The sequence below is a fragment of the Lampetra planeri genome, chromosome 5, assembly GCF_965212315.1.
Source record: "Lampetra planeri chromosome 5, kcLamPlan1.2.h2, whole genome shotgun sequence".
Lineage (NCBI taxonomy): Eukaryota > Metazoa > Chordata > Hyperoartia > Petromyzontiformes > Petromyzontidae > Lampetra > Lampetra planeri.
In genome coordinates this window covers 7,886,918-7,912,884 of record NC_136111.1, presented here as the reverse complement: position 1 = coordinate 7,912,884, position 25,967 = coordinate 7,886,918, and the positions used below count along the sequence as shown (strand labels likewise).

The following is a 25,967-nucleotide window of genomic DNA, read 5'->3' as shown; positions in this document are numbered from 1 at the left end:
ATATTGGTGATTAAACATACCACCGAGAGAAATGAAAGGTATTTATAAACTGACTCAAATTAAAGCAAAGGGATTTTCTTTGTTTTTAATGACAGTTGTCGAGCACAGGCCCTAAAGGCCATAAACGTTAAGTGACCAGCAACAAATAGCACCAGTGAAGGTGTAATAAATAAATAACCAGATGATGGACGCTAGTGTTGCGCCCGAAACGTCGTGATTTATTTTATTTTATACCTACGTGACTTTACCGAAAGAACCAAAGAGCATATAATAAATAAGAGTTGATACATTGCAAAAAATTGAGCATGGTTATTCGAACTTGAAAAAAGGAAGACATCATGTCGAAGACGAATCCGAGTCTTGCAGAGCTGCGTCATCATGGTAACAAAAAACAAGTTTCAGTACAGGGCACGGTGGTGTAATGGTTAGCACACTGGAACTTGCAGCAAGCGTGCAAGTTTCTCAAATCCCAATCCCCTGTCTCTGTCCACCGACCCAGCAGGTATAATTGATTAGTCGATCGGTAGGTCGCGTGTGGTGCGGTAAAGTGTGGGTACACACCAGGGACGTGCGGTCAGGGGAGGAAGGGGAGGCATACTCCAATGAAAATAGCTGTTATGAAAAGTAAAAAAAAAGAATAATCAAATAAAATAAATATTAAGATTTTTCCACTGATCTGTGTTATAAATTTCATTCATGTACAATTCCAATCATTTTAATAGTCAAAAGCGCCAAATTTGCAGAGCTCCCCTGCAAATACAGGAAAAGATGAGAGGTGAGGCAGCGACGAGCTCAGCCTCCCCTCTGATTGCGCAACCCCTCAGTAACTGGATGGAGCGCGAGCAATAAGCGCGTGCCTGTTACTATCTCGGTATGTCACCAATGTAATGTTTGTAGACCACTTCATTTCATGTTCTCGCCTTCCGTACTCCAGGTAACTTATTTCACGTATGTGTATCAAGATATTTAGGCTCGCTGGTCTCGTCATGAAATTGAAATGAAAAAGCACCAGGGGAGGCAGCTATCACATCTGCCTCACTGAGGGGGACGTGTCTAACACGCCCCCCTCCGTGAGGCCACGCCCCCCTTAGTGTGTCAATCTGGCTCTGACACTAGCCAGTGCCTCCCCAGCCATTGACTTCACCGCACGTCACTGGTACACACTCGCTTCTTCCAACACGTCTGGTCAGCATGGAAGAGTAGGTGAAATTCCCTCTCGAGTTTGCTCTCCTAAAAGCCCTTCCGTCAGCAGTAAAGCAATTGCCGGGCCGCACCTTGAACTCTTAACAAATTGTTATTCTGCATGAGCTGTTTACAGCATAAATGCACTTCGCACTGCAGATATTTAGTATTTAATTACGCGTGAAACCAGAATTAGGCTTACCAGATGGCAAAGTTTTAAAGGCCTAAGCAATACAAATACTTTGTACATTTTTTCATGTAAGGCCTGGTTCAGGGCGTAATTTCCTCGCTGAATATTTTCCGGGTCGCTGGTCGACTGGATTATGTCAGATCAGTGGCACGTGCGAAGCAGCCGCACAACCATAACGAGCGGTATACTGGGTGTGGTGTGCCGGGCGCAAGAATATATTTCGCGGGTGCCTGATCCAGACAGACCCACTTGAAATGAAGCCCTGGGGTTAGCTTTACAATCAACCTAAGTGCAACCCCGAGCTCCTATTTTTAAGCCATTGTCAATCGCGGTATATTTCACTTAAGGTGTGTTACACAACGGGCTAATGGTCTGATACTGTGACGGTGTAGCAGAGCACTTGACCCACGAGCAGAGGGTTATAAGTTCCAATCGTGGTCAGAGATCGACTGGGGCTGTTATCTCTGCAGGGTAGATAAAATTAGTACCACTTTGTGCAAAGAATGATTCATTGTTCATACTGTTGTAGACTGCGGAATTCACGAGGCATATCTTAATCATATTTAACCTTTGAAACTGGGCACCTAAACCACAATAAAGTGAGGCGACTTTGAACTGGTCATTGAGTCCAGGTAGCGAAGCAAAATACAGTAACACATTCCTGCTGCGGAGAGGGCTGGTAGGAACGTTGGGTTGCTCGGTTAATGGCCAGGGTCAACGGCGGCGTGGTGTATTCCGCAAATATGCCCGACTGTGAGGGCGGGCACAAGCCGGCGTGAGTAGGTTAAACGTTGAGTTTTATAAGGGCACCACGGGGTGACCAGCCCCTCCCCTCCCCACCCAGCCCCACCCCTCCCACCCCCCACCCAGCCCCACCCTCCCCACCCATCCCCTCCCCACCCAGCCCCTCTCCACCCTCCCCTCCCCACCCAGCCCCACCCTCCCCACCCTCCCCTCCCCACCCAGCCCCTCCCTCCCCACCCAACCCCTCCCTGAACGACGGACGGACACAATAATCCCCTGTGGGCTGGTGTAACCAGGAGGTTCCTACCAGTATTATAACTGTGATTCTATGATTCCACATCGAGGCTCCCTCACCTTAACCACCTCTTACAGGCCTGCGTGGTGAAGAATGGTCAAATAATCCCTAAGAACCCCCACACGGCAAGGGGATTGATCCGAGAGCAGATGACTGGCTCAGAGCCTGGTACTGATCGACGAGGGATGATACTGTTTGGTTCTTTCGTAAGGTCACGTAGGTAAAGAAAAAAAAGAAAAAATAAGTTACAATAAATCAATTAAATCACGACGTTTCGATTGCAACACAAGCAATCATCATCAGGTGTGACAACCACAGCAAGAAATGTTACTGAAGTAAAATTTTGCTGAAGTAAAATGTATTGCTGTGGTTTACTTCAGTAAAATGTATTGCTGTGGTTGTCACACCTGATGATGATTGCTTGTGTTGCAATCGAAACGTCGTGATTTAATCTATTTATTTTTACTTTAAAAAAAATCTTTACCTACGTGACTTTACCGAAAGAACCAAAGATCCTTGCAGTCACGTGGCACTGGAGGGAGGCCCTCGTCCCGCAGCGGATTGAAAGGGCTGCACGTTGGCAGTGCACGAATGCACGTCAAACGCGTAGGACAGTGGTGTGACGCATGTACACGAAACTGACTGCACAATTATTTGGCAGTTATATAAATAAGGCGACGTCACAACAATGAAATGCATATAGGGTTGTAATTGTGAAGGTGGTTGATCTGTTTTAGAAAGTCAGAAAAAAAGATGTCTTATTTATGGAATACGTCAATGGTTGTACATAAGCACATCGCTGCATCATCACCAACCGTCCCAGCCCGGGTGAAGGAGTCGTTTTATCCTAGAACCCAGGGCACACGACATTCCACAAGCATCGTTATCAAGAAAGATTAATACATTGTTTAATCTTAATTGCAGACCTAATTGATTGACAGTGTGCTCAAGTAATGAAAACAAACTTCCTGGTTAGATGAATGATTACCCACAACTTTAGACGTAAAGGTGGCTCAACAAGATGGCCCTGGGTTCGATTCCTGACGTGAGTGCCTGAGTGGATTTAAATTTCTATTTAAAGCTGTCGCGACTGCAGGGATTCATCTTCTTGGTTCTTTCGGTAAAGTCACGTAGAAGGGAAATAATACAATAATACAAATAAAACATAATAAAATACAATTCTCACGACGTTTCGGCCACAACGCAAGCAGCCGTCCTCAGGTGAAGACCAGGTCTGTCGGGAAGACGGCTGCTTGCGTTGTGGCCGAAACGTCGTGAGAATTATTTTATAATGTTTTATTTTTATTATTTTATTGTTTCCCTTCTACGTGACTTTACCAAAAGAACCAAGAAGATGACTGAGTGGAGTGTGTATTTACTGCCACTGCTCTTAATGGGTTTCGTCCGGGTTCTCCGTTTTCCAATCATCGCAAAAATAACCGCATACAGTGTCACTGGTATTAGCCAATCATCCCAATGCTGCAAATAACTCGGATGGAATGACACACATCAGTAACTTTGCATCCTATTCTGAAAACTTGGCAGGACCCTCCTGAAAAGTCTTGAGACGCAGGCTGTCATCGGTTTCAAAAAGGTAGTCATAATAATCTTAAAAGTTGTCTGAAATGTTATTTTCAAATCATGAAACTCTCACTCCTAAACCAATGTCTCACTAAACTCGATGTAAGGGGCCGTCCATAAATGACGTCACGCACCTGGGTGGGGGGTCATATTTTTGTGACGATGTGTGACGAGGGGTTTGAGAAAGGTGACGTCACATCAAAATGCGCAACTTTAAATAAATATAGAGTTGTTATAACAACACTAATTGTTATAACAACACTCTTACAACATCAGAGTGCAGCGCCACATTAAATACGCACTACAATGACAATAGTTTAAAGCGGTCAATGAATTGTCGGGTCGCAAGACACGTGGACCACGCTGTACATACATATATACAGCCAGACTCAGCTCTGCCACAGAAATGAGGAACTTCCATCACTGGCTCAAGGCTGTTGGGTTTTTTTTTACATTCGAGCCCCGTTTGCGCATTTGAGTTCATCGTTACAGAATGGTTCTTAGGAAAGAAGCCCCGTCGACTACTGTTTACACATTGACGCTCATTTCCTGGTCAGTGTTCAAAACAAAACAGTATTTGCATTCTGGTGTCTACTCCGGACCTCTACGTTGCTGCCTCTCTAATTAAAATGTGGAGGCAGTGCGGTGTCCACGATTCTAGATTTGAAGCTTTCGTGACTGCAAGGATTCATATTCTTGGGTTTTTTCGGTAAAGTCACGTAGGTAAACATTTTTAATTAAAATAAAATAAAAATCACGACGTTTCGGAGGCAACACAAGCTTCCATCTTCAGGTGGAACCTCCGAAACGTCGTGATTTTTATTTTACTTTTATTAATTTTATTTTTAATTTTTTACCTACGTGACTTTACCGAAAAAACCCAAGAAAATGTGTCCACGATTGATTCACACGTTCAGTTGGGGGCATTTGATTGCTTGAGTTCTCACCTGCTTAGACAAAATTAACTCGAAACCCGATCGGTTGGATTCACCATCTGTCGACATCACACGACAATTACTTTCTCAAGCCGCTGCTAGCAGAAGGGCCTCTACTCGAAGGAACTCTAGAGACAATGACACTATTCCACACCGGCCAAGATGTCTTGACAGAAATAAAAAAAAATAAAACAATTATTTTGCCAGTTAAGGCCCACTGAGCTATATACAGTAGCTCTTTTTTTAAAAGCGATCTGGCCACAAATGATAGCTCAACAAAGTGTATTATCGTGTGGAAATGTATCGCAGCCCCCAAATAGTCTAACACGTAGGCTTTCGTGACCAATATCATCCATAATAGAGGTTTTTGGGTTAGATCGCGTAAATATATAAATGTGTCGTTAAAACACGCCGCCACCCGACACAGCCAACTTGAACAGAACGTTTCGCCAGTAACTAGTAGTAATTACTGGCGAAACGTCGTACTCGGTTTGTAAATATTGTGGCTTGGCTCTCCAACACACCGGTGTGCTGTACCAGTGACGAATTGGCCACGTTCTGTTTACGTGACAACCCTTATGAGTTGGCTGTGTCGGGTGGTGGCGGGTTTTAACGACACGTTTATATAATTACGCGATCTGACCCAAAAACCTCTATTATAGCTCCCGTATACTCTTAAACGCGCGGTGATGTTGATTCTAAATGTGGAGGGAATAAACCAGAGGAGCCGGAGAAAAATCCACGCGACCACGGGGTGGAGAGAGAGAGACACCGCAAACTCCAAATATACAGCAGGCGCCAGGGTCGGGATTGAAGCCACGGCCACCTGTACACCAGGCGAGGGAGTTAACATCTCGCCACCGCGGGGGCGCCCCCGTATCATTGGAGAGCATCACTGGACTAACACTTCACTCCACCACACGGAACACTCCCGATCGACGAACTGCAACATAACTCCGTTACAGTGTGGACTGCGTACTTGCTGGGTGGACAGAGACTTACGCCACGCGTGCCCCCCATTGCTTCAACTGCCACGGCCGGGAGATCCGACCCAACCGGCGCTCGCCATCAACACCCACGACACCCATGGACATCCGTCAGGCATTTAAGTAGTTTTAATACTGGGCTTTAATGAGTCCCTTTGTGACTCTATCAACGTCCAGTGTCCACCCCCCCCCCCCCATATCTTGCACGCTTCACGGAATCTCGGCCGGTGGTTTGGCCTCACGAGAGATCTGGGCCGGGCCGAACTTCAGAGAAATGGCAGGGAAAAGGAGGCGGCCAGGGGCTCGCGAGTTTCACAGATGGGTTGTGCTTGGAAAAATGTGATGAACCAAGCAAACAAAAACATTCAACGCTGATGGCATTCATCGTATGATTAATGGTGTTATTGACATTGCCGGTGACCTCGTCTTGCCACTATTATTGACAAATGTTTTTACGTGCAAATGTTGGATGTAGACTGTGGAAAGGACATTGGTGCCACCACCCATATGGACCACACAGTACGCGGTTTGGTCCAGATGTCTTGTGACCCCAATTTAATTCTCCAAATTTTTTTTAATAAGTAAGGTTTATTTAAAACACAAATGAATATACAAAGGGAGACAAACATTTTAGGGGTCAATTGATTTTGGAGTCTCGAGACATCTTGAACCACGCTGTACATATGCGATGTGCCTAAGACCGTGCTTGTGATGATATCTTTTGCTAAATATTTAATTTTGCTTTTGATCGTTTCCATACAGGGCGGGTTCGGACAGACTACTACTAACCCAACAGTCATCCCCACCACCGCCACCACCACACCTGAGCCCCCCCTGGATGTTCATGTTACCGTGATTGAGACGACCGTGGAATTGACGTGGAGAGACGGAGCCGCGTGTATTGAGGGCCGCTACAACGTCATCTACGCCACCAACCCTTCTGGTGCAGCGAGTGGCTCCCGTGGGGGAAATGTATCGAGCACTTGCGTCACGCCGAGTGATCCCTACCTAGCGAACTTGACCAACCTCGTCCCCGGAGCCGGCTACACGGTCACCATCTGGCTGCAAACAGTCGTCAGGTGGAACAACAATACGCAGACAAGTAAGATGTTACAGTTGTGCAAAAGGGATGCCTAGTTTTAGCATGGCGTATGTATGTACATGGGGTGCCACTGGTGGCGAGATGTTAACTACCTCGCCTGGTATGCAGGAGGTCGTGGTTTCGATCCCGACCCTAACGCCTGATGTATACTTGGAGTTTGCGGTGTCCCTCTCCCCGTGGTCACGTGGATTTTTCTCCAGGTCCTCTGGTTTTTCCCTCCACATTTATAAATATGCGTTTAAAGTATTTTAGCTGCTATACATTTCCACATGATAAGCCACTTCGTTGAGCTATCATTTGTGGCCAAATCGCTTCTGAAAAAAACGCTATATAATGTAGCTCAGTGGGCCTTACCTGGTGAAATAAAAAAATAGCTCAGTAATGTATGTTGAAATTCTTTCACACCGTACATAGCCAACCATGCTAACGTGAAACTAACCTCGTGACAAACTTCTTTACATTGAGTGGTAATATTTTTTTATTTTCTTTGGTCCATTAAACTTTATATTTGTTGTGTGACAAGTTTTTAATATGGAGGAGGGGGGGAGTGGCAGGAGGATGGAATAAAAAATTAGCAAAGTTGAATTTTCATCAAATTGTACATTTTGTGCTGTGCTGAACTAGGAATGGATTGGCATGTTTTGTTTACGTGACAAACCTTAATAATTGGCTGTGTCGGGTGGTGGCGGGTTTCACGACATATTTATATTTACACGATCTAACCCAAAACAAATCTCTAATACATTTTTCATGATCCATCTCCTTTCCAGTTAACACAGTACATGGGGTTTTTTTCTGGGAATCTCGTGATTGGCATTCCCATGGTCGATACATTATTTGAAGCGTGTGTTTTAACAACGGCGCGTTCGTTTTGGGGGATCAGCGGAGAAGAATTGACAGACGTACTCTGTTCTGGGCTGCTCCTGGAGACGCCTGAATCCACAGACGTTTATTTTCCCACCCCTTCCCTTCCAGTGGGGGGGGAAGTTAACATACCCAAGACACCCTTCCCAGTGTGACAGCGGTGACCTGTGAAGGACAGGCACAGCGGCAAGATTCGACAGCTATCGCCGCCAGATGCCGGTCACACCTCTGGAAAGACGGTCTAATTGGAGGGGTTAGAGCCTTCACGATGTGTTTCGCATACTGAAAATCAGGGGAGTCCAACTTGGGAAGGGAGGGTCAGGTTAACCCATAAAAACTGGTTTAAACCGGTTCAAATTTGCATATTAGTTACATGTATGCAAAACGAAACAACACACGTGCACACCAAACAAATACATGCGTTTTCAATGTATAAACGTTGTCTTGTAACACGTTGCACTCGTTTGTGTTTGGCAGTGCCTGCTCCTGTTTCAAATGTAATATTGGACAATAATGGCTCCACAAACAGCCTCCACCTGAGCTTCCAATCGGCCATCGGATATGTGGATTCATATGCAGTTGATCTCGTGGACGGACAGAGTGGCTCTGTTGTCCAGGCGTACATTCTCCAAGATTCCACAACGGAACAAACCTTCACGAACCTCACTGCGGGCAGGCTGTATCGAGCAAAAGTCACAACTGTCAGTGGAGACCTGAACAGCACCGGTGTGGAAGAGGAAATGTGCACAGGTACGCAGCCAGGATCCATACCCATGTTGTCATCGCATCAACAGGAACCATGCAGCGTGTACAACATTTATTTGGCACGTGTCGTGATGGATATTGCAAGATCTGACCGTGTCCATCCAGTGCTCGCTTAGCTGCATTGGCTTCCAGTTGCCGAATTAATACGTTATAAGGTCGCATTCATTTACACACAAAGTGCTTGCCACAAATGAACCACAACACCTTTCTGATCTCAACAAGGAGCATAAACCATCAGGTAAACTTGCAGTCATACTCGAAGCGACTTTTGGCTATCCGTCAAACAAAGGACGGGTCACTGCATCGCGAGTTTTCAGATGTGCTTCTGCGGCCGTCTGGAACGCTATTCGGAAGCCACTGGAGCTTAGCACTTTTAAATCTAAATTGAAAGCCAATTTCTTTAGAACTGATTTTTGTGTTTAGTTTGTTGTCCTTCCTCTGCACCTCCGCTTAGCACGGTTTGCTACGTACGGTGCGAAAGAAGTTCAACGTACATTGCCTGTCCACGCTGTCGCCATCCCTCGTGGTCTATGCGATGTCACAATCCATCTAGGTCACGCGAGTTGATCTTGTTGTTCCATCTCCTTGGTGGTCGACCTTTCTGCTGAGTCACCCCTTTGGCTGCCACTCTGTCGTAAGTCTCGACCACCGGCCAACATCCCTTCTAGAGACGCTCCGCACAAGCCCACTTATTATTCTTCTTAACAGTTTCAGCGTTGTTGGTGTTGTTGTTGTTAACATGCTTATGTTGTCTCGTATGTGTTTGTCAAATGTAATGTGTACATTTCAGTTTTGTTTTGCTTTGTGTTGTTTCATAGTTCCAGCACCTGTTACCCGATTGACTGTTGCCAATATAGGCAGCTCAAACTCCCCAGCGTGTGAACGTCTTCAGGGCCATTGGTGATGTGGACTTTTAGAACGTTAATCTGTTTGATGCTATGACTGCATCTGTCATAAACAACAGCATTCTAATAAAATAAAACATAATAAAATAATTCTCACGACGTTTCGGCCACAACGCAAGCAGCCGTCATCAGGTGAAGACCAGGTCTGTCTCCCCGACAGACTGTCTCCCCGACAGACCTGGTCTTCACCTGATGACGGCTGCTTGCGTTGTGGCCGAAACGTCGTGAGAATTATTTTATTATGTTTTATTGTATCATTTTTATTGTTTCCATTCTACGTGACTTTACCGAAAGAACCAAGAAGATGAATCCCTGCAGTCACGAAAGCTTTAAATCGAAATTTAACAGCATTCTATCGAATAACAAAACCGAGGCCCTCATCGAGAGCCTCACGCCTGGCAAGCTTGACCGTGTCTCGATGACGATTGTCAGTGGGGTCCTGACCAGAATTCCAGTATAAGATAACTCATCTACTGGTGTGTGGGTGTGTACGGTGCAGATGAAACCATCTGTTCCCAATCCAAAGGTGTTTGTTGACTTAATGACAGCATCCTATAAAATGTGTATATACGGTGATTTTATGAAGGATTCATTATGCTTAAGGATGAATTAAGGATTCATATACCTGCCCAAAAGGCAGGTCCTTAGTTCAAGCTGCCTGCATCCCATATAATTCACTGTAAAATCTATTAAATAGGCTTATGATATGTGCATGGAAAAGACTGTACACACACACAAGCATAAACTGAGAAAAAATCTTGAAGAATATCTTGGTTCAAATGTAAGATGTATCTGCTTGGGGCACCATGGTGATGAGATGTTATCTCCATCACCTGGTATGCAGGAGGTCGTGGGGTTTATTCCGACCCTGATGCTTGTATATTTGGAGTTTGCATGATCTCCCCGTGGTCGCGTGGATTTTTCTCCGGCTCCTCCGGTTTTTCCCTCCATATTTTAAAAGATTTGTTCCAAGTTTTTGGCTGCTATAAATTACCACGTGATAAGCCACTTCGTTGAGCTATCATTTGTGGCCAGGTCGTTTCTGCAAGAGTGTTAATAGCTCAGTGGGCTTAACCTGGTAAAATAAAACAATTATTATAGTTGTATAGTTTGCTCAAATGAGCTATGGGATAGCACTCATTTCAATGGTGGAAATTACATGGATCCATAGTCGGAGCCATGGTCTCATTAGGCTAACCACTGTTGGTGCCTCGCAAAATAGTACTTTGTTTTACGGACCCCGAATGGATAAGGGGCTGATTGGACACTGTGAATAAATTGTCAATGTGCAGCTTTCCTGTTGTGACTGGGTGGACTGTACCAACTGATCCACCCCTTTGTCAACAAGATGGCCCTTCACAGCCACCGCCATTGTTTATCTCGTGTGTGTTTTATGTTGCAGTTCCTCACACTGTTCAAAATCTGACTCTTGAAAATAAGGGCACCACTAACAGCCTGACAGTGAACTTCAGCAGTGGCACGGGGGATGTGACTCATTACGTAGTTGAATTGGAGGACACAACCAATGGATCTGTGGTTAAGTCAGAAAATCTTCCAAACAACACAACTGTGTCCATCTTTAATGATCTGGTCCCGGGCCGGCGTTATCAAGTCAATGTCACCACAGTGAGTGGACACTGTACCAGCCCTCCAGTGACTGCTGAAATGTGCACAGGTAAGTCTGCACACGAAAGAATCACTTTTTTAAAGTAAAGAAAACAAGAATAATTCATATGAATGTTTTCTCAATCAACGATGGGCTGATCCCTGTGCAAGACTTAAATCTGCAACATTCTGACTGGGGAAGGTGAAGCCTCTACTAAAGTGCTGCTGAACAGGCACCACCATTGTTGACCTCGTGTGCGTGTCTTTATGTTGCAGTTCCTGCAGCCGTTGAAAATCTGACTCTTGAAAATCACGACACCACAACCAACCTGACAGTGAACTTCACCAGCGCCACAGGGGATGTGACTCATTACGTAGTTGAACTGGTGGACACAACCAATGGATCTGTGGTTAAGTCAAGAAATCTATCAAAAGACATCACTGAGGACACCTTGCATGATCTGGTCCCTGGCCGGAATTACAAGGTCATTGTCACCACAGTAAGTGGAGACTGTAACAACACTGAAGCAGCTGCTGAAATGTGCACAGGTAAGTCTGCACACGAAAAAAGTCATCGCACTTTTTTTAAGTAAAGAAAACAAGAAGAATTATCCATACGAATGTATTCTCAATCAACGATGGGCTGATTCCTGTGCAAGACTTAAATCTGCAACATTCTGACTGGGGAAGGTGAAGCCTCTACTAAAGTGCTGCTGAACAGGCACCACCATTGTTGACCTCGTGTGCGTGTCTTTATGTTGCAGTTCCTGCAGCCGTTGAAAATCTGACTCTTGAAAATCACGACACCACAACCAACCTGACAGTGAACTTCACCAGCGCCACAGGGGATGTGACTCATTACGTAGTTGAACTGGTGGACACAACCAATGGATCTGTGGTTAAGTCAAGAAATCTATCAAAAGACATCACTGAGGACACCTTGCATGATCTGGTCCCTGGCCGGAATTACAAGGTCATTGTCACCACAGTAAGTGGAGACTGTAACAACACTGAAGCAGCTGCTGAAATGTGCACAGGTAAGTCTGCACACGAAAAAAGTCATCGCACTTTTTTTTAAGTAAAGAAAACAAGAAGAATTATCCATACGAATGTATTCTCAATCAACGATGGGCTGATCCCTGTGCAAGACTTAAATCTGCAACATTCTAACTGGGGAAGGTGAAGCCTCTACTAAAGTGCTGCTGAACAGGAACCACCATTGTTGACCTCGTGTGCGTGTCTTTATGTTGCAGTTCCTGAAATCGTTGAAAATCTGACTCTTGAAAATAAGGGCACCACAACCAACCTGACAGTAAACTTCACCAGTGCCACAGGGGATGTGACTAATTACACAATTGAACTGGTGGACACAACCAATGGAGCTGTGGTTAGATCAGTAAATCTATCAAAAGACACCACTGAGGACACCTTTAATGATCTAGTCCCGGGCCGGCATTACCAAGTCCATGTCACCACAGTGAGTGGAGACTGTAAGAGCACTGAAGTGGCTGCTGAAATGCGCACATGTGAGTCTACACACCTACAAAATTATAACATTGTCCTTAAAGACAAATGCATCACTTTGCCAACTGTCGTCACCTTCAACAGTTAATATATGATTCTATCTCAGTGCCAGCTTCAGTGTATCACTGTTCAATTTAACATTGGTGCAGTGCTCCTTACCATCAGTGGCCATTCATTGTCCATGGATATCGTGGTAGGCACCATCTCCACAGGATAACCACAGTTGACTTTCTACAAAGCGGAATGCATTTTTATGGACCCCTCATGGATGAAGTTCTGAGTCGATCCTAAACAAAGTAATGAATGTGCAGCTTTCATATTTGGAATGGAGCGCTGTAACAGGGAGTCAACAAAAAAAACATTTTTTTCTGGCCTGGACTTTTGCAGCTGTTTTAGACTGATTTCAGGGTGCTGATTCCAAATCTGATCTCAGATTTGCTCTATCACATCTCATTTTTATGCTATGGGCATACCCCATTTTCATTGATTTTACCCGAAATTAACTCTGTCACTTATGATTGCAAGTTGTGAGTCAGTGACTGCTTTAGTGTTGACATATGGTGCTGTATTTTAGGATAGTGTGTTTATAATATTATTTTATGTAGATATCCACATTTTTTTTATATTTTTCTTCTGCAGTTTTTATTGAAAATGCAATATTTGATATCTCAAAAAACCTGATGTGATAGACAAAAACTGATGCCAGATTTGGACTCAGCACCCCGAAATTACCTTAAACCCGTTGGAATACCTTATGCCAGAAAAAGTGTGTTGACCAGTGATATAGATGGCCCTTCCAGGCCACCACCACTTTTGTTAATCTCTTGTGCTTGTGTGCGTGTTTCATGTTGCAGTTCCTGCAGCCGTTGAAAATCTGACTCTTGAAAATAAGGGCACCACCAACAGCCTGACGGTGAACTTCACTAAGGCCATGGGGGATGTGACTCATTACACAGTTGAACTGATGGACACAACCAATGGATCTCTGGCTGAGCCAGTAATTATATCAAAAGACATCACTGACCACTTATTTACTGAACTAGATCCTTGCAAGATATATGAGGTCCGTATAAAAACATTAAGTGGAGAATTGTACAGCAAGGAAGTGACTGAAAGAGCGTGTACAGGTAAGTCTTATTGGGGGTACTGGGTGGCTTCTCGGTTCATACAAATCCTACCCCTTTACTCCGCACATTCCGATTTGCATTGTGCCCCACGCCGTTTTTTGTCTTCCTGCAAGTTGCACTTCTGCTTGTCATGCGTGCAATACTCGTGTTGTCTTTGCAGATCCTGCCGCTGTTGAAGATTTGATTTTCGAAAATAGAGACACCACCGACAGCCTAACGGTTGAATTTAGTCAGACCACGTGCAAAACAGCCAGTTACACTGTTGAGCTGAAGGAACTTAATAATGAGCTCCTTGTTGGAAATGTATCTCTCATGGCGAACGAAACATCACACACGTTCTCGAAGCTGGATCCAGGCAAACTGTACCAGGTTATTGTCACAACCATTGGTGGAGATTGCAAGGGCATTCAGGCAAAGAAAGATATGTGCACAAGTAAGTCCCGTGACACTCGCAGAGAGTGACAGCACACGCATTCCGAATTTATGTCATGTTTGCCAATTTGAATGCAGTTGTATGAACTCTGGAAAATTATCAAATTGCTCAGACTGGGAATCATTACACGCCGAATGGATACAGTCGAGACCATGGACCCAAGTTAGGGGAAGTTTAGGGCTCTTTTTTCTTAATACGTCTCTCCCCAATGCTATCCCCAATTGTGGTGTCGGCATAAAGAACTCCCGGAGTGAACAGTGCACCACCCCGTTTTTAGAGAATGGGCTGTGGAAGGAGCTATTGCAGAACTAAATTCAGAGTTCATTTTCAGTGACCTACACACCTAGGAGGTGCATTTCCTCACAAGCCAACCACGGGAGGCTCTCGATTATCTCGGCTAACGATGGGGAGGACGGCCGCGGATAACTCAAAATCGCGGATAATCCCAAAATAGCAATTTTCCGCAGATGTCGATGCCAAAATCCACTAATTTACGCGTAAATGATGATTAAGTTAAGAAAATTGAGTCTGTTAATGAGCAAAGCTAAAATTAGTAGTAAAGATTCAACCGATCAATGCGCGTGCCCAGTGACAACACTTTCCTGCTCCCGTGCAGAAGATTCCGCCCACTGAGTGGACAGCAGAGCCATGACAATAACCAATCGAACGCCACCCACTTTTGTAAAGATATGCAACTACTGTGCTGTAGAGGTCTATTGTTTGGGTTTGGGATTAACTGGAGCACAGTTTAAGCACGTGGCTTCTAATAAACATTTCTAAAAATTACAATGTATAACTGTTTTTAGATTATTAATATGGGCTTAAGGGAAAATCAGAGTAATTATTTTACGTCAAAATCTCAGGTGCGCAGTTAGTCCTCGAATCAGTTAAACCACATGCGGATAATCGAGAGTCTACTGTACTATTTTTAAGCTTAAGAGCTGTAATCGTGTATTAACATAAATATAGCGTTAGCATATACTTTTCATCTTATAATACCATTCATTAGACTTTGTCAATCCACTATTAGATGCAGGTTCTCCCCATGCCATGTCAGTCATGGGGGTTATTTGACCATACCTCACCATGCTGGTCAGTGCAGATTAGTGAAGGGGCAATCAAGGACCCGTTCAGATATCATCACTGATGTTAGCCGTGGTCGTGAAACAAACTCAGGTCTCTGGGTTCATTGCACAGTACGCTAACCACTGCACTACTGCTCTATCCTCCATTGTATATCATGTGCAGTCAGTCATAATTATTTGTATACGGCACTCACTGCTTGTAGCGTGAACATCAGTTGCAAATGACGATTCAACACTGCCCAATTGCGAGTGCCGCAGTTGTGATGCTGTTGCCCCGTGGACATCAGTTGCAAATGACGATTCAACACTGCCCAATTGCGAGTGCCGCAGTTGTGATGCTGTTGCCCCGTGGACATCAGTTGCAAATGACGATTCAACACTGCCCAATTGCGAGTGCCGCAGTTGTGATGCTGTTGCCCTGTGTGGAGGCTATCAGAGAGTTCCACCTGTGACTGTGGAGCAGAACCAACGATGCGACGCGTGGGTCCTCTGCCGCCCATTGAAACCACAGAACGGCGGCACCAAAGCAGTGTTTGTCAGCTCATCACCGATGCCGATGAATGGCAAAAAACAACCCCATTGATTTATAACTTCACTGGCTTTTCCAAAAACGATGTGCGTATTGCTGCTACACGCCGTACGAAAGATGAGCAAGGCTCTCTCGTGCGAATGAAGTCAACTGCTGTCAAGGTTGTAACATGCTTGTTTTTGTGTGGTCTTCTTTTTTTCAGATCCTAACTTGGTTAGAAATTTGAATCTCACTACAGATCTCAATAAGAGCTTGTCAGTGGGCTTTGACAAGGCTTCTGGCAATGTAGATAATTATACCGTGTTACTGACCAACGGTAACCCATCTCTAGATTTAATAGAACATCTAAATCCCGACAAAACGGAGTGCTCTTTCGAAAAATTGCAGCCATGCATCAAATATCATGTCTCGGTTACCACGTCCAGTTCATTTTGTAAAAATACTCTCGAGCCAACGGCACAGTTCACATGTAAGTGTTGCGGATAAGATAAGTGGTCGCGTTAATATCCACGCAAAACAACATGTCTGCAATTAATATTGGCAATGCTGTAATTTCTGATGATGACATTTGTTTGCGCCTCGCGTGCGTGTATATATACAAAATAATGAGTGTAACAACCATTCGGAATTGCAGGCCAACAGATTTAAGGTAAAGGTGCAGCCCTGCAATTGCTTTCTTACGCCACTGCTGGAGGAAGGGGTCCCCACTGGGGGGAGCTTGAGAGAACCTCTCTAAGAGGGCATTTTAGGGTTTATGAGCTTACCTGAAATTCAGATGTCTCACAGCTCGGTCTTCCTGTGCCTATTTATGTTCGCGTTTGGCCTTTCCCACAGATGATATACCATAAACCTTGTTATTATTATTGGTTCTTTTGGTTCTTTCGGTAGAACCAAGAATATGAATCCCTGCAGTCACGGAAGCTTTAAATCGAAATATAATCCTTGTTGTAACTTGTACAAGGAGCTTCCGTGACAGTTTTGGGGGATTGCAAGATGTTCCTTTTCAATGGACTTTTCGACAACTTGAGTACTGGTTTGGCCCTGATACCAGCCAAACAACAATCTTTGTCAGGAGTGCATTGGAAAATGCAACGCTGTGGCATGGCGCTGCACATGACCTCTGGGATTCAGTGGTACTTCTCCAATGGTGGCACTAACCCAGTCGTGGAAATTCCACGTTCTTATAGTGGGGGCCAATCTATCCATAGGATAACCACTGTTCACAATCACACAGTGGTGTTTGTTTGTATCAGCCACGAAAATATGGGAATGGACTGCGTCGAGCCATGACCGGGATTTGAACTTAGAACTTTTCCAGTCCGAGAGGGCTCTGCATTAGTAACCACCCTGCCATTTTGTCTCCTAACAGTGAAGTGTTTTGTTTTTTATTCCACGTCTATGTGTCAACAGATCCAAACCAAGTGAGGAATGTCACAACAAAAGTAAACAATTACAATCGCATCAATATAGAGTGGGAAAAACCCGAAGGAAATGTCGAAACCTTCAACGTGGTCTTATCGAAAGATTCATCGGTTCAATGGGAAGGCAGTTTTAACTCAAGCAAAAATGCCCATGCCACCGGTGCATTGGCCTACAGCACTACGTACAATGTGTCAGTAGAGGCATGCTGCCAGAATTTATGTTTTCCAGATGTCGACAAATTAGTGAAAACATGTGAGTTTATGGTGTTTCAAGCAAAGATGATATTTCATCGCCACATTTTGTACCATCCTGTTTTACCAGTGGCCATGTTTCTAATCTGTACGCATATCCGTACATCTCATATCATTAAAGATTAAAAAAACACATTTCTGTAGATTAGTGGTTCTCAATAGTAGTCCGTGACGGTCCTCCAGGTGGTCCACGGGGCTGTGACGCAAATGCAGGTTGATCTGGAAATAATGACAATGTTAATACCTTCTCTTTTGGACATGTTCATATTTTACTTATGATATTTAATTTAAAAATGAAGTTGGGTTGGGTAAACTACCCTAATTAAAACTACCCTAACTCAAACGTCTAATCGTTAAGAAAAACCATCTTCGAGCTGCATACATTTTTTTATGTTTCTATAATATGAATCATTTTCTATTGCTGGTATTTAGAGATCAGTAAATGCATTTTCTCACCAGGGTGGGGGGGGCTGGCTGGTCCTTGGAAACGTTTGCATCAGCTGAGTGGTCTGAGAGCCAAAACAAGTTGAAGAAACACTGCTGAAGAATGTAAAGTGTTTGTTTGAAACCGCTTTGCAAATGGTTATGTGGTCTGTGTTTTGCAGGCCCAGATGTCATTCTGATTTCTTGCGTGACGACTGCAATGATTGTAGTGATTGCTGGTGCTGTCAGTGGATTCCTGTTCTATCGACGAAGGTAATGGCCCTGCACTTTAATAGATAGAAAATTTACATTCCGTACGCTCACCCAGATCGATAGTGTACAAGTACTGCTTTTAAATTGCAAACATTTTGCTCACGGCATTCAGTTGGTGGCTCACGGTGTTTTAAATTAAATCATAATAGCAGCCTGGTTGGGTACTGGAACAGTGTCTCAGATAGTTAGAGGACCATTGATGAAAATTTTAAGTTTTTTATGTTATTCTAATTCTTCTTTTTCGTAGCATATACAGTATGTTATTTGTCTCTTAATTGTCATTCTTAAATAAGTTGAATTGTTAGTCATGCATTATACTCTCATAATGCACGTCATCATGGAGGATATAAGCAAAACAAATAATAAGCGGACAATATGTCCCGATCCCATATCTGTCCCTCCACATAAAACGTTACGTTTCTTTTGCACATCCCACACGCCACACATCCTTTTGGAAATGCAGAATGCAATCAGTTTGCTTGCGTTGATGATCCAATGCTGCTGAATTGTATGTACTCCCAGAAGGTTGTGTGGCTGAAATACCGTAATGTTTATGCAGAGGTACCGATATGGTATTGTGTACTGCCTATTTGTATTTTGTTGGTAATAGATGATTTGTAACTCACGATGTAGGAGGACGATGATGGCTAAGGCCCCTTGTGCTGAACTCTCTCACGTATGGATTATTAAAAGTGTCACAACATTTAGCTGAGTTAAACAAACTCCACGTGAATGTTGATTTTGTAACAATATTTTTGTAATTTATACGCAACATTCTCATCATGTCCATTACAGTACACACAGATTCCTCCAGCCACCACCACCACCTTGCATAATGCTTCTGCAATAGTAGTCACATTGTCCACTGCTAGGCCGCCACATATGTGTATGTATGTTGAACTTTTTTTGGAACTCTACATAGCCAGCCGTGCTCATCGGCAGTGCAAGGGGAAAGGCAACAAATTAAACATGCAAGCAGTTTTAATTAAATTAGTTTTAAATCCAGATTTAAAAGTGCACAGCTCCAGCAGCTTCCTAATATCGGAAGGAAGAGTGCGGTGACCGTCTTTGTTCGATGGCCAGCCAAAAGCCGCCACTGCTGCGAGGATGACCGGAGTTTGTGTGGTTTATCCTCCTTAAATATGTGATACCCGAGGGAGAGAACTGCGTGCACCGTGGTTGAAATGCCAACGAATCGTAGCAGTACACCACAAAGGACGTGGTGCATCCGAGGGTTAAAACAACATCATTGACATCATATTCTTGGTTCTTTCGGTAAAGTCACGTAGAAGGGAAACAATACAATATTGTCTTATATATAGTTTTTGTTTCCCTTCTACGTGACATTACCGAAAAAACCAAGAATATGAATCCCTGCAGTCACGAAAGCTTTAAATCATTGACATCGTTGTCCATTTCTGCGTTTCTTTAGGAAACGCGTACCCAACGAAGTTCCCTCAAATAAACTATCTTCAATGAGGTAATGCAGACACGGCCAAAACACACGCACGGCACAATTACCACCATTTGCAATTGGCACAACCACGTGCTGAGCCATCCCGGAGCAGCTCGGGAGACACCAGGTTGTTTATTCCACTGACGCTGACGTCACACGCAAGCACGTGACCCCCGTGTTAGTGACCTCTGAGCTTGCAACCTCTGCACCCTGCTCCGGTTTGTGCTGGGAAGGGTGTGGTGAAGCTGCGTTGAGCTGTACTGACTGACGTCACGCATAATGAACACCACGCCGCTGATCCCGCTTGGCCCAGAGCTAAATGCGGAAAACCACCCTAACCGTGACGGTTTCATGCTGGCTCGACTCGGATGTGCCACTGGAATAGGGGTAAAGAGGAAGACGCTTTCTCGAATCGACATCTTGCCATGGTGGAGAGATGTTAACTACCTGGCCTGGTACACAGGAGGTCGTGGGATCGATTCCGACCCTGACGGCTGTTTATTTAGATTTTTTGCGTGTTCTCTCCGTGGTTGCGTGGATTTTTTTTCTCTGGGTCCTCCAGTTTTTCCCTCCACATTTAGAAACACGCGTTTAAGAGTATTTTGGCTGCTGTAAATTTCCACTTGACAAGCCACTACGTTGAGTGATCATTTGTGGCCAAGTCACTTCTGAAAAAGTGCTGGATAGTTCAGTGGGGTCTTACTTAGTAAAATAACAAAAATTGCTTGATAGGTAGCATTTCGGCCTGCCCGTGCGGTTGTGTGCACACAGAAACGTTCCCATACTCGCGAAGCGGAGCAGCCTGCTACACTATGAGCTATTATGGAAAACGAAGTTTGGCTTACCAGTTACGTGCCACTTACTTCAGACGAACAGTTACCCGGAAGATATGCCGCACCCAGCACATCACATTCAGTATTCCTCTCACTATGGCTGTCTGCTAATAGTAATCTGGTCACTCCGGTCTGATAGTGAACCAGAACATGTTCAGTAAGAAATTAATAGCCCTGATCATGAATAAGAACACGTTAATGGTTGCATCGATGCGTCGTCGCATACTGAATTTTGTTGATCTTGTTTGCTGATTTTCGAAAGTTGTTCTTGCATCTGTGTGATTATAGGAAAAGAAGTCCAGTGCCTTTTAGCAAGTAAGTCTGAGTGTGTCTGAGTGGTGGCCTGATCGAGCGGTAGTGTGTTCACAGCTTGTTGCTTGCACAGGTTTACGGTTAAAATCTGGCAGGCCGTCCTGGTTAATGCTGCGGGCGTATTCGCATAAAATACAATCCGTTTTCTTCAAAGTGAATATTAAAGATCCTGTGACATAATTTGAAGAAAAGTATACCATTGTTTGTCGGCTTCATGGTCCAGAGTTCAAAATGACACCGCAAATTTATTTACTCGGGAAGAACATAGCGCTTAACTCCTCTGCTGCAAAAACCTTGACAGGACCCTCCTGAAATAGTTGAGACTCGGCGAGTCTTTCCTGCATAACCAAGCATATACATAATACTAATGTAATAAATAGAGGCCAATATATTGTGACAATTGTTATGTCCAGCGCTGATATGGAGCACGTTAAAACGATACTGTCTTTACATAACGCATGTACGTGCACAGGGGCCCCACGCTTAATTAATTGCCCCCCTAAAAGTCTTGCATATTGTACAGATTAGATATTCGATATTCTTAATGAGTAACATTGAACGTTTTTTTCGGTTGCTTTCATTACAACAAACTCGTTGATTGCTCATTTTCCAGGTTTCCGGAATATTATAAGAAGCGTGAGGCCGACTCTGGGTATTTATTTTCCGAGGAATACCAGGTTAGTGGGCCACCTACTTTACGAACCCGCGTTGACCAGCGTGGTGAAGTATGGCCAAACAAGTCCCGCATGCGACACATTGTGATCAGCCATTGTTAGTCCACTGGTGGATAAAATTCTCTCCAGGATGCCGCCACCTCGCACGACCTGCAATGTAACAAACCATCCAGAGGCCTGTACACAATATCATTTCATTGGTCGATCTCAGGCGTTTTTCTATTGCTTGTCTACCTCTTTGTTTTTATGCTATGACCGTCATCCATCATCCCCCCTGCGACATATACCAATCGGAAATAAGTGATTCGCACACGCAGGATTCGACGCTTGTGTCGCAATGGTAAAAACCTACTTTAGCCAGTGAATTGACACATCACAACATGTCTACCGCTGGGCATGGAGAAGTCCCGCCATAATGCACCGTCGCTACCTTCTTTGTGTCCGTGTAAGCCGGAATTCCACCTAAATGTAATAACAACGTGTTGCCTTTTGGAACGCCACCTCTAGGACAGTTCAATGTCACTGCACTTTGTCCATAACCACTCTGCAAGTATAACAAAAAGAAAATATTTCCTGATCTGGCTCGATTCTCGTTTTCAAACTTCTTATGAAATGTTTTTAAACATAAGGATTGAAGATCGAAACTTTCATGGAACCTCCTTTGCCAGTACCAACATATGAGAATAGGTTTTCCCCTTTTTTCTGGCAACAAAACCTTTTACGAGGAATCATGTCTGCATTAACCACAATACTTGACTTTTATATTTTTTTGCTTTGATCATTTTGGTGACCCGGCTCACTGTTGCATCTGAGACTCATCCCGGTCTCTTGACCTTTCACCTGGTGCATCAAACTAAAATAAACTGGACTCACCTTTTATAATCTGGTCAAGTTGGTAGAAAGACAAGGCCATGTGTGCTGGCATCACGGTCCCAATTTGCCACATTTGATAAGTTACTCGCAACTTAATTGGCAACACCGCATAGCAACTTGCCTCTCACTGGGAGACTAACGTCCCTTTGGCAAGTCGGTCCTGTTTTTGTGTTGTACTCTACAGAGAGCTGCTACCAGGGATCCTTTGGCTAGACTGCAGCAGGGCATTGGAGTGGTTGAGATGTGGTGTAAGGTGCTTTGAGATGCTGAGCCGTTTGAGCACCCAATTTCACCAATTCTGGTAAATTTTTCACACCTGTCAGGAGCTCAGCAGCGTTGGCAAGAGTCAAGCGATGGAAGCGGCGACACTGGCTGAAAACCGAACCAAGAACCGCTACACCAACATCCTCCCGTGTGAGTGTCATTCTGCTGACATTGTCCCCTGAGCGTCTCAGTGAGGGTTGAGTTTTTTCCACTACAGATGCCTAGCCATGCTACTGACTTCACACGCAATAAACCAGACCATGTAGATGAGACGATGCAGTGCGACTTGTGTGCTTAGTGTACGCACAGTGAACGAGTTGAGACACGTGTAGATGATGTAATGACGCCGTGATCTCGCAGCGTAGTGACATACGTCACGGGCAATTATTGAGTCGTAAGCCATGACCCTGGCTCCGCTCGTTCCAGAGCCAGATTCATATGTCTGCTGAGGACAGTGGATTATGGTTTGGTTCTGGCTCGGCATGGCACATATCAGTGAACGTAAGAAACCTCGAAGAAACCTCGTTTGACGTTTGTCTTGCGTTGGCCGTCGCCCCACCCGCAGTCGACGTCACCAGAGTGAAGCTTGCGTCTGTCGAGGACATCCCTCACTCGGACTACATCAACGCCAACTACATCAAGGTGAGCGTCGCTACGCTGCGCAACCACCACCATAACCACCATCACTGCCGTCTTGACCACGACGGCCGTTGCCGTCACTACGACCGCCACCACCATCACCACTACCACACTCCATCAAGGATGTCCATCACTGACATCAACGCCAAATACATCAAGGTCCATTCACATAATCTACGCATTCACACGGTCATAAATACTTATGTATAGCCAGATCTGTATTTATGTATAGCCAGATCTCCCTTGAGAAGGAGAGAGATAGAGGCTGGTCTCAACTGGCCCTTGCACGTGTAATGCGAGCGCAAGCGGGGTTCGCTGCTGGCCTTTGGGCCAATCATACGGCCCGGGGTATTGGGGGGCGGAGCCAGTATGGGGGCGTATGTGAAGGTCCCCGCTCACCTCGGGTCCAATCGGAAGCGAGGTGAGTGGGGGCGGAACCTAGGGGCGGAGCCAGCAGGGCGCGATGGGGAGGCGAGATCTGGAAGGTTCGGAAGGGCGTGGTTGAGGGAGGAGACAGGGTCACTTGGTGAAGGGGATATAGGTGGGAGCCCGGAAGGGCTCCGGGTCAGTTGTTGGAGTGAAGAAGCGGGACCACGTTGGGTGGCCGGGGGGAATCCGCGCCATCAGCCACGTGGCTGCAGGGGCTTCAGCACACCGTCGGCCAGCGGTGTGCGGAGCGGGGGAGCGGGAAAGACTGACGGGAAAGCACGTGCGGGGCGCGTCGCCAGGAGCAGCTGGTCCGGTGTCGGGACCAGCGGAGTGCGGGTGTTAACCCGAATAAAGAGTGACGGAGACCAAGCAGTGCGTGGCGAAGTCCTTCATTACACACGTGCTATAGCTGCTGCCATTCATCTGGTTTGATGACTTTGGTTCGTGTTTAGAACTCAAGACGTGAAGGGGTGTCTTCGAGTTTAAACAACAACAGTAATTCTAAGAAAGGTTTTGCCCCTTAAACCTCGACGAACAAAACACGTGACTGCCTTTCTCCTCCACTTGCGGCATTCCATGCAGCTCACGAAGAAGTGTCGCGTGTGTGTGTGTGAGCGGTGGTGCAACGGTTAGCACCCTCGCTACTAACCCGGCGATCACCAACACTACTGATGAATATCTGAACCAGTCCTGGGCCTTCACAAGGTCAACTCGGCCTCAAATGAGTGCCTGGTGCGATGTGCAAACTTCGCCATTTGGGAGACAAAGGCGGCCGGTAATGGTGCTGGCTACCCCACCCCCTTTGTGTGCCATGCCGGCCTTCATAGGTGCTCGCTAACAGCACTTTCCCTAACAGCCTATTAAGCCTATACGGGGGATCTTTGTCTGTATAGCGGTTAGCGCACTGCGCTATGGACCTGGTGACCCGAGATCGTTTCCCTCTCACGGCCAATAACAGTAACGAATATCTGAACAGGTCCAGGGCCTTCTCTAGGTCGACTAAGCCTTATTTAAGTACCTGGTGTGGTGTATACACATCAGCATTGGGGCGACGAATGAAGGGTGGTGTTGGCCACCCGCTCCCTCGTGTACAATTGTCAGCCTTAATAACAGCACTTGCCACAACGGTCTGTTGAGAGGCTACATGGGGGATCTTTGTCTCTGTGCGGCGCGCAGGGCCACTCCTCGTCACGGGAGTACATCGCCGCGCAGGGGCCCCTGGCGGGCACGAGGGAGGACTTCTGGAGGATGGTGTGGGAGCAGAAGGTCAACCAGATCGTGATGCTCACCAACTGTGTGGAGCGTGGGCAGGTGAGTGTCAGCACTGACCGCGGTCATGGAACGGTCTACGTAGTGGTTCACTCAGTCCTCACCCCCAACTCCACTGACCCCCCCCCCGCCCACCGACTCTACTCCATCCTCCCCCACCCCCCCGACCACTACTCCCACAAAGTTCCGCCGTATAGCCTTGAAACAGACCGTAGGAGCAAGTGCTGTTAGCGAGCAGTTTTAGTTTTCCACTGTATACAAATCTCGCCCATTGGCAGTAATGTGTTACACTCCACGCGAGCGTTTAGTTCAGGCTCGTGGAGCGAACGAGATGATACAATCGAGACGTGTCACCCCCCACCCCCCTCCAACTCCCCACCACTCTATGAAGACCTCGGCCATGGGGGTCGCTCGACCCATACTTGACCTCCCTGATTGCCGCTCGCTGCCTTGCATTCTGTCTCCTCTGTCTCTGCTCCGTCCGCGCGGCTCCCCTCAGCCCAAGTGCGAGTGCTACTGGCCCATGGACATCACGCCAGTGCGCTACGGTGACATCGGCCTCGTAATGGAATGGGACAAACCGAGCCCCGAGTGGACGATCCGACACTTGCTGGTCAAGAACGTGAGGCCCGCACGCTCACACCCCCGAGCGCTCTCGCATGCACAAACGCACACACGCACACCGTGTGCGGGCAACAGGCATTCGCGCACAAGTATGCGCGTGTACGTACACGTGCTCAGAAACACGCGTTCCCATGAAACGTGAGCACATACATGTATGTGCGCTTGCACGCAAATGCAAGCGCACATACACACCATTATCATATGTTAGTTTATTGTATTGAGATGCCCCATATATAGCCTTTAAAAGACTGTTGATGGCAAGTGCTGTTATCGAGCACCAATGAAGGCCGCCATGGCACACGAGGAGGGGGTGGGTTGCCAACACCACACCCGGCCACCTTTGTCTCCCCAGTGGCGATGTTTACACACTGCA

General features: G+C 45.7%; 1 protein-coding gene across 2 annotated transcripts in view; it reads left to right on the top strand.

The window, feature by feature from the left end:
* The window catches only part of LOC144718772 (receptor-type tyrosine-protein phosphatase beta-like), a 43,168-nt gene that overhangs the window by 7,767 nt on the left and 9,434 nt on the right, over positions 1 to 25,967 (top strand). Inside the window, exons 2-19 of one of the 2 annotated variants that reach the window (XM_078594298.1) lie at positions 6,676 to 7,015; positions 8,357 to 8,629; positions 10,952 to 11,224; positions 11,431 to 11,703; positions 11,919 to 12,191; positions 12,408 to 12,680; positions 13,533 to 13,805; positions 13,966 to 14,238; positions 16,055 to 16,321; positions 17,263 to 17,526; positions 18,131 to 18,221; positions 19,654 to 19,701; positions 20,799 to 20,825; positions 21,436 to 21,499; positions 22,693 to 22,783; positions 23,199 to 23,275; positions 24,878 to 25,012; positions 25,470 to 25,592. In XM_078594298.1, coding sequence (XP_078450424.1) covers positions 6,676 to 7,015; positions 8,357 to 8,629; positions 10,952 to 11,224; positions 11,431 to 11,703; positions 11,919 to 12,191; positions 12,408 to 12,680; positions 13,533 to 13,805; positions 13,966 to 14,238; positions 16,055 to 16,321; positions 17,263 to 17,526; positions 18,131 to 18,221; positions 19,654 to 19,701; positions 20,799 to 20,825; positions 21,436 to 21,499; positions 22,693 to 22,783; positions 23,199 to 23,275; positions 24,878 to 25,012; positions 25,470 to 25,592 — 3,438 coding nt within the window. The remainder of the gene's footprint in view (positions 1 to 6,675; positions 7,016 to 8,356; positions 8,630 to 10,951; positions 11,225 to 11,430; positions 11,704 to 11,918; positions 12,192 to 12,407; positions 12,681 to 13,532; positions 13,806 to 13,965; positions 14,239 to 16,054; positions 16,322 to 17,262; positions 17,527 to 18,130; positions 18,222 to 19,653; positions 19,702 to 20,798; positions 20,826 to 21,435; positions 21,500 to 22,692; positions 22,784 to 23,198; positions 23,276 to 24,877; positions 25,013 to 25,469; positions 25,593 to 25,967) is intronic. The other variant, XM_078594299.1, reaches the window with a different exon arrangement.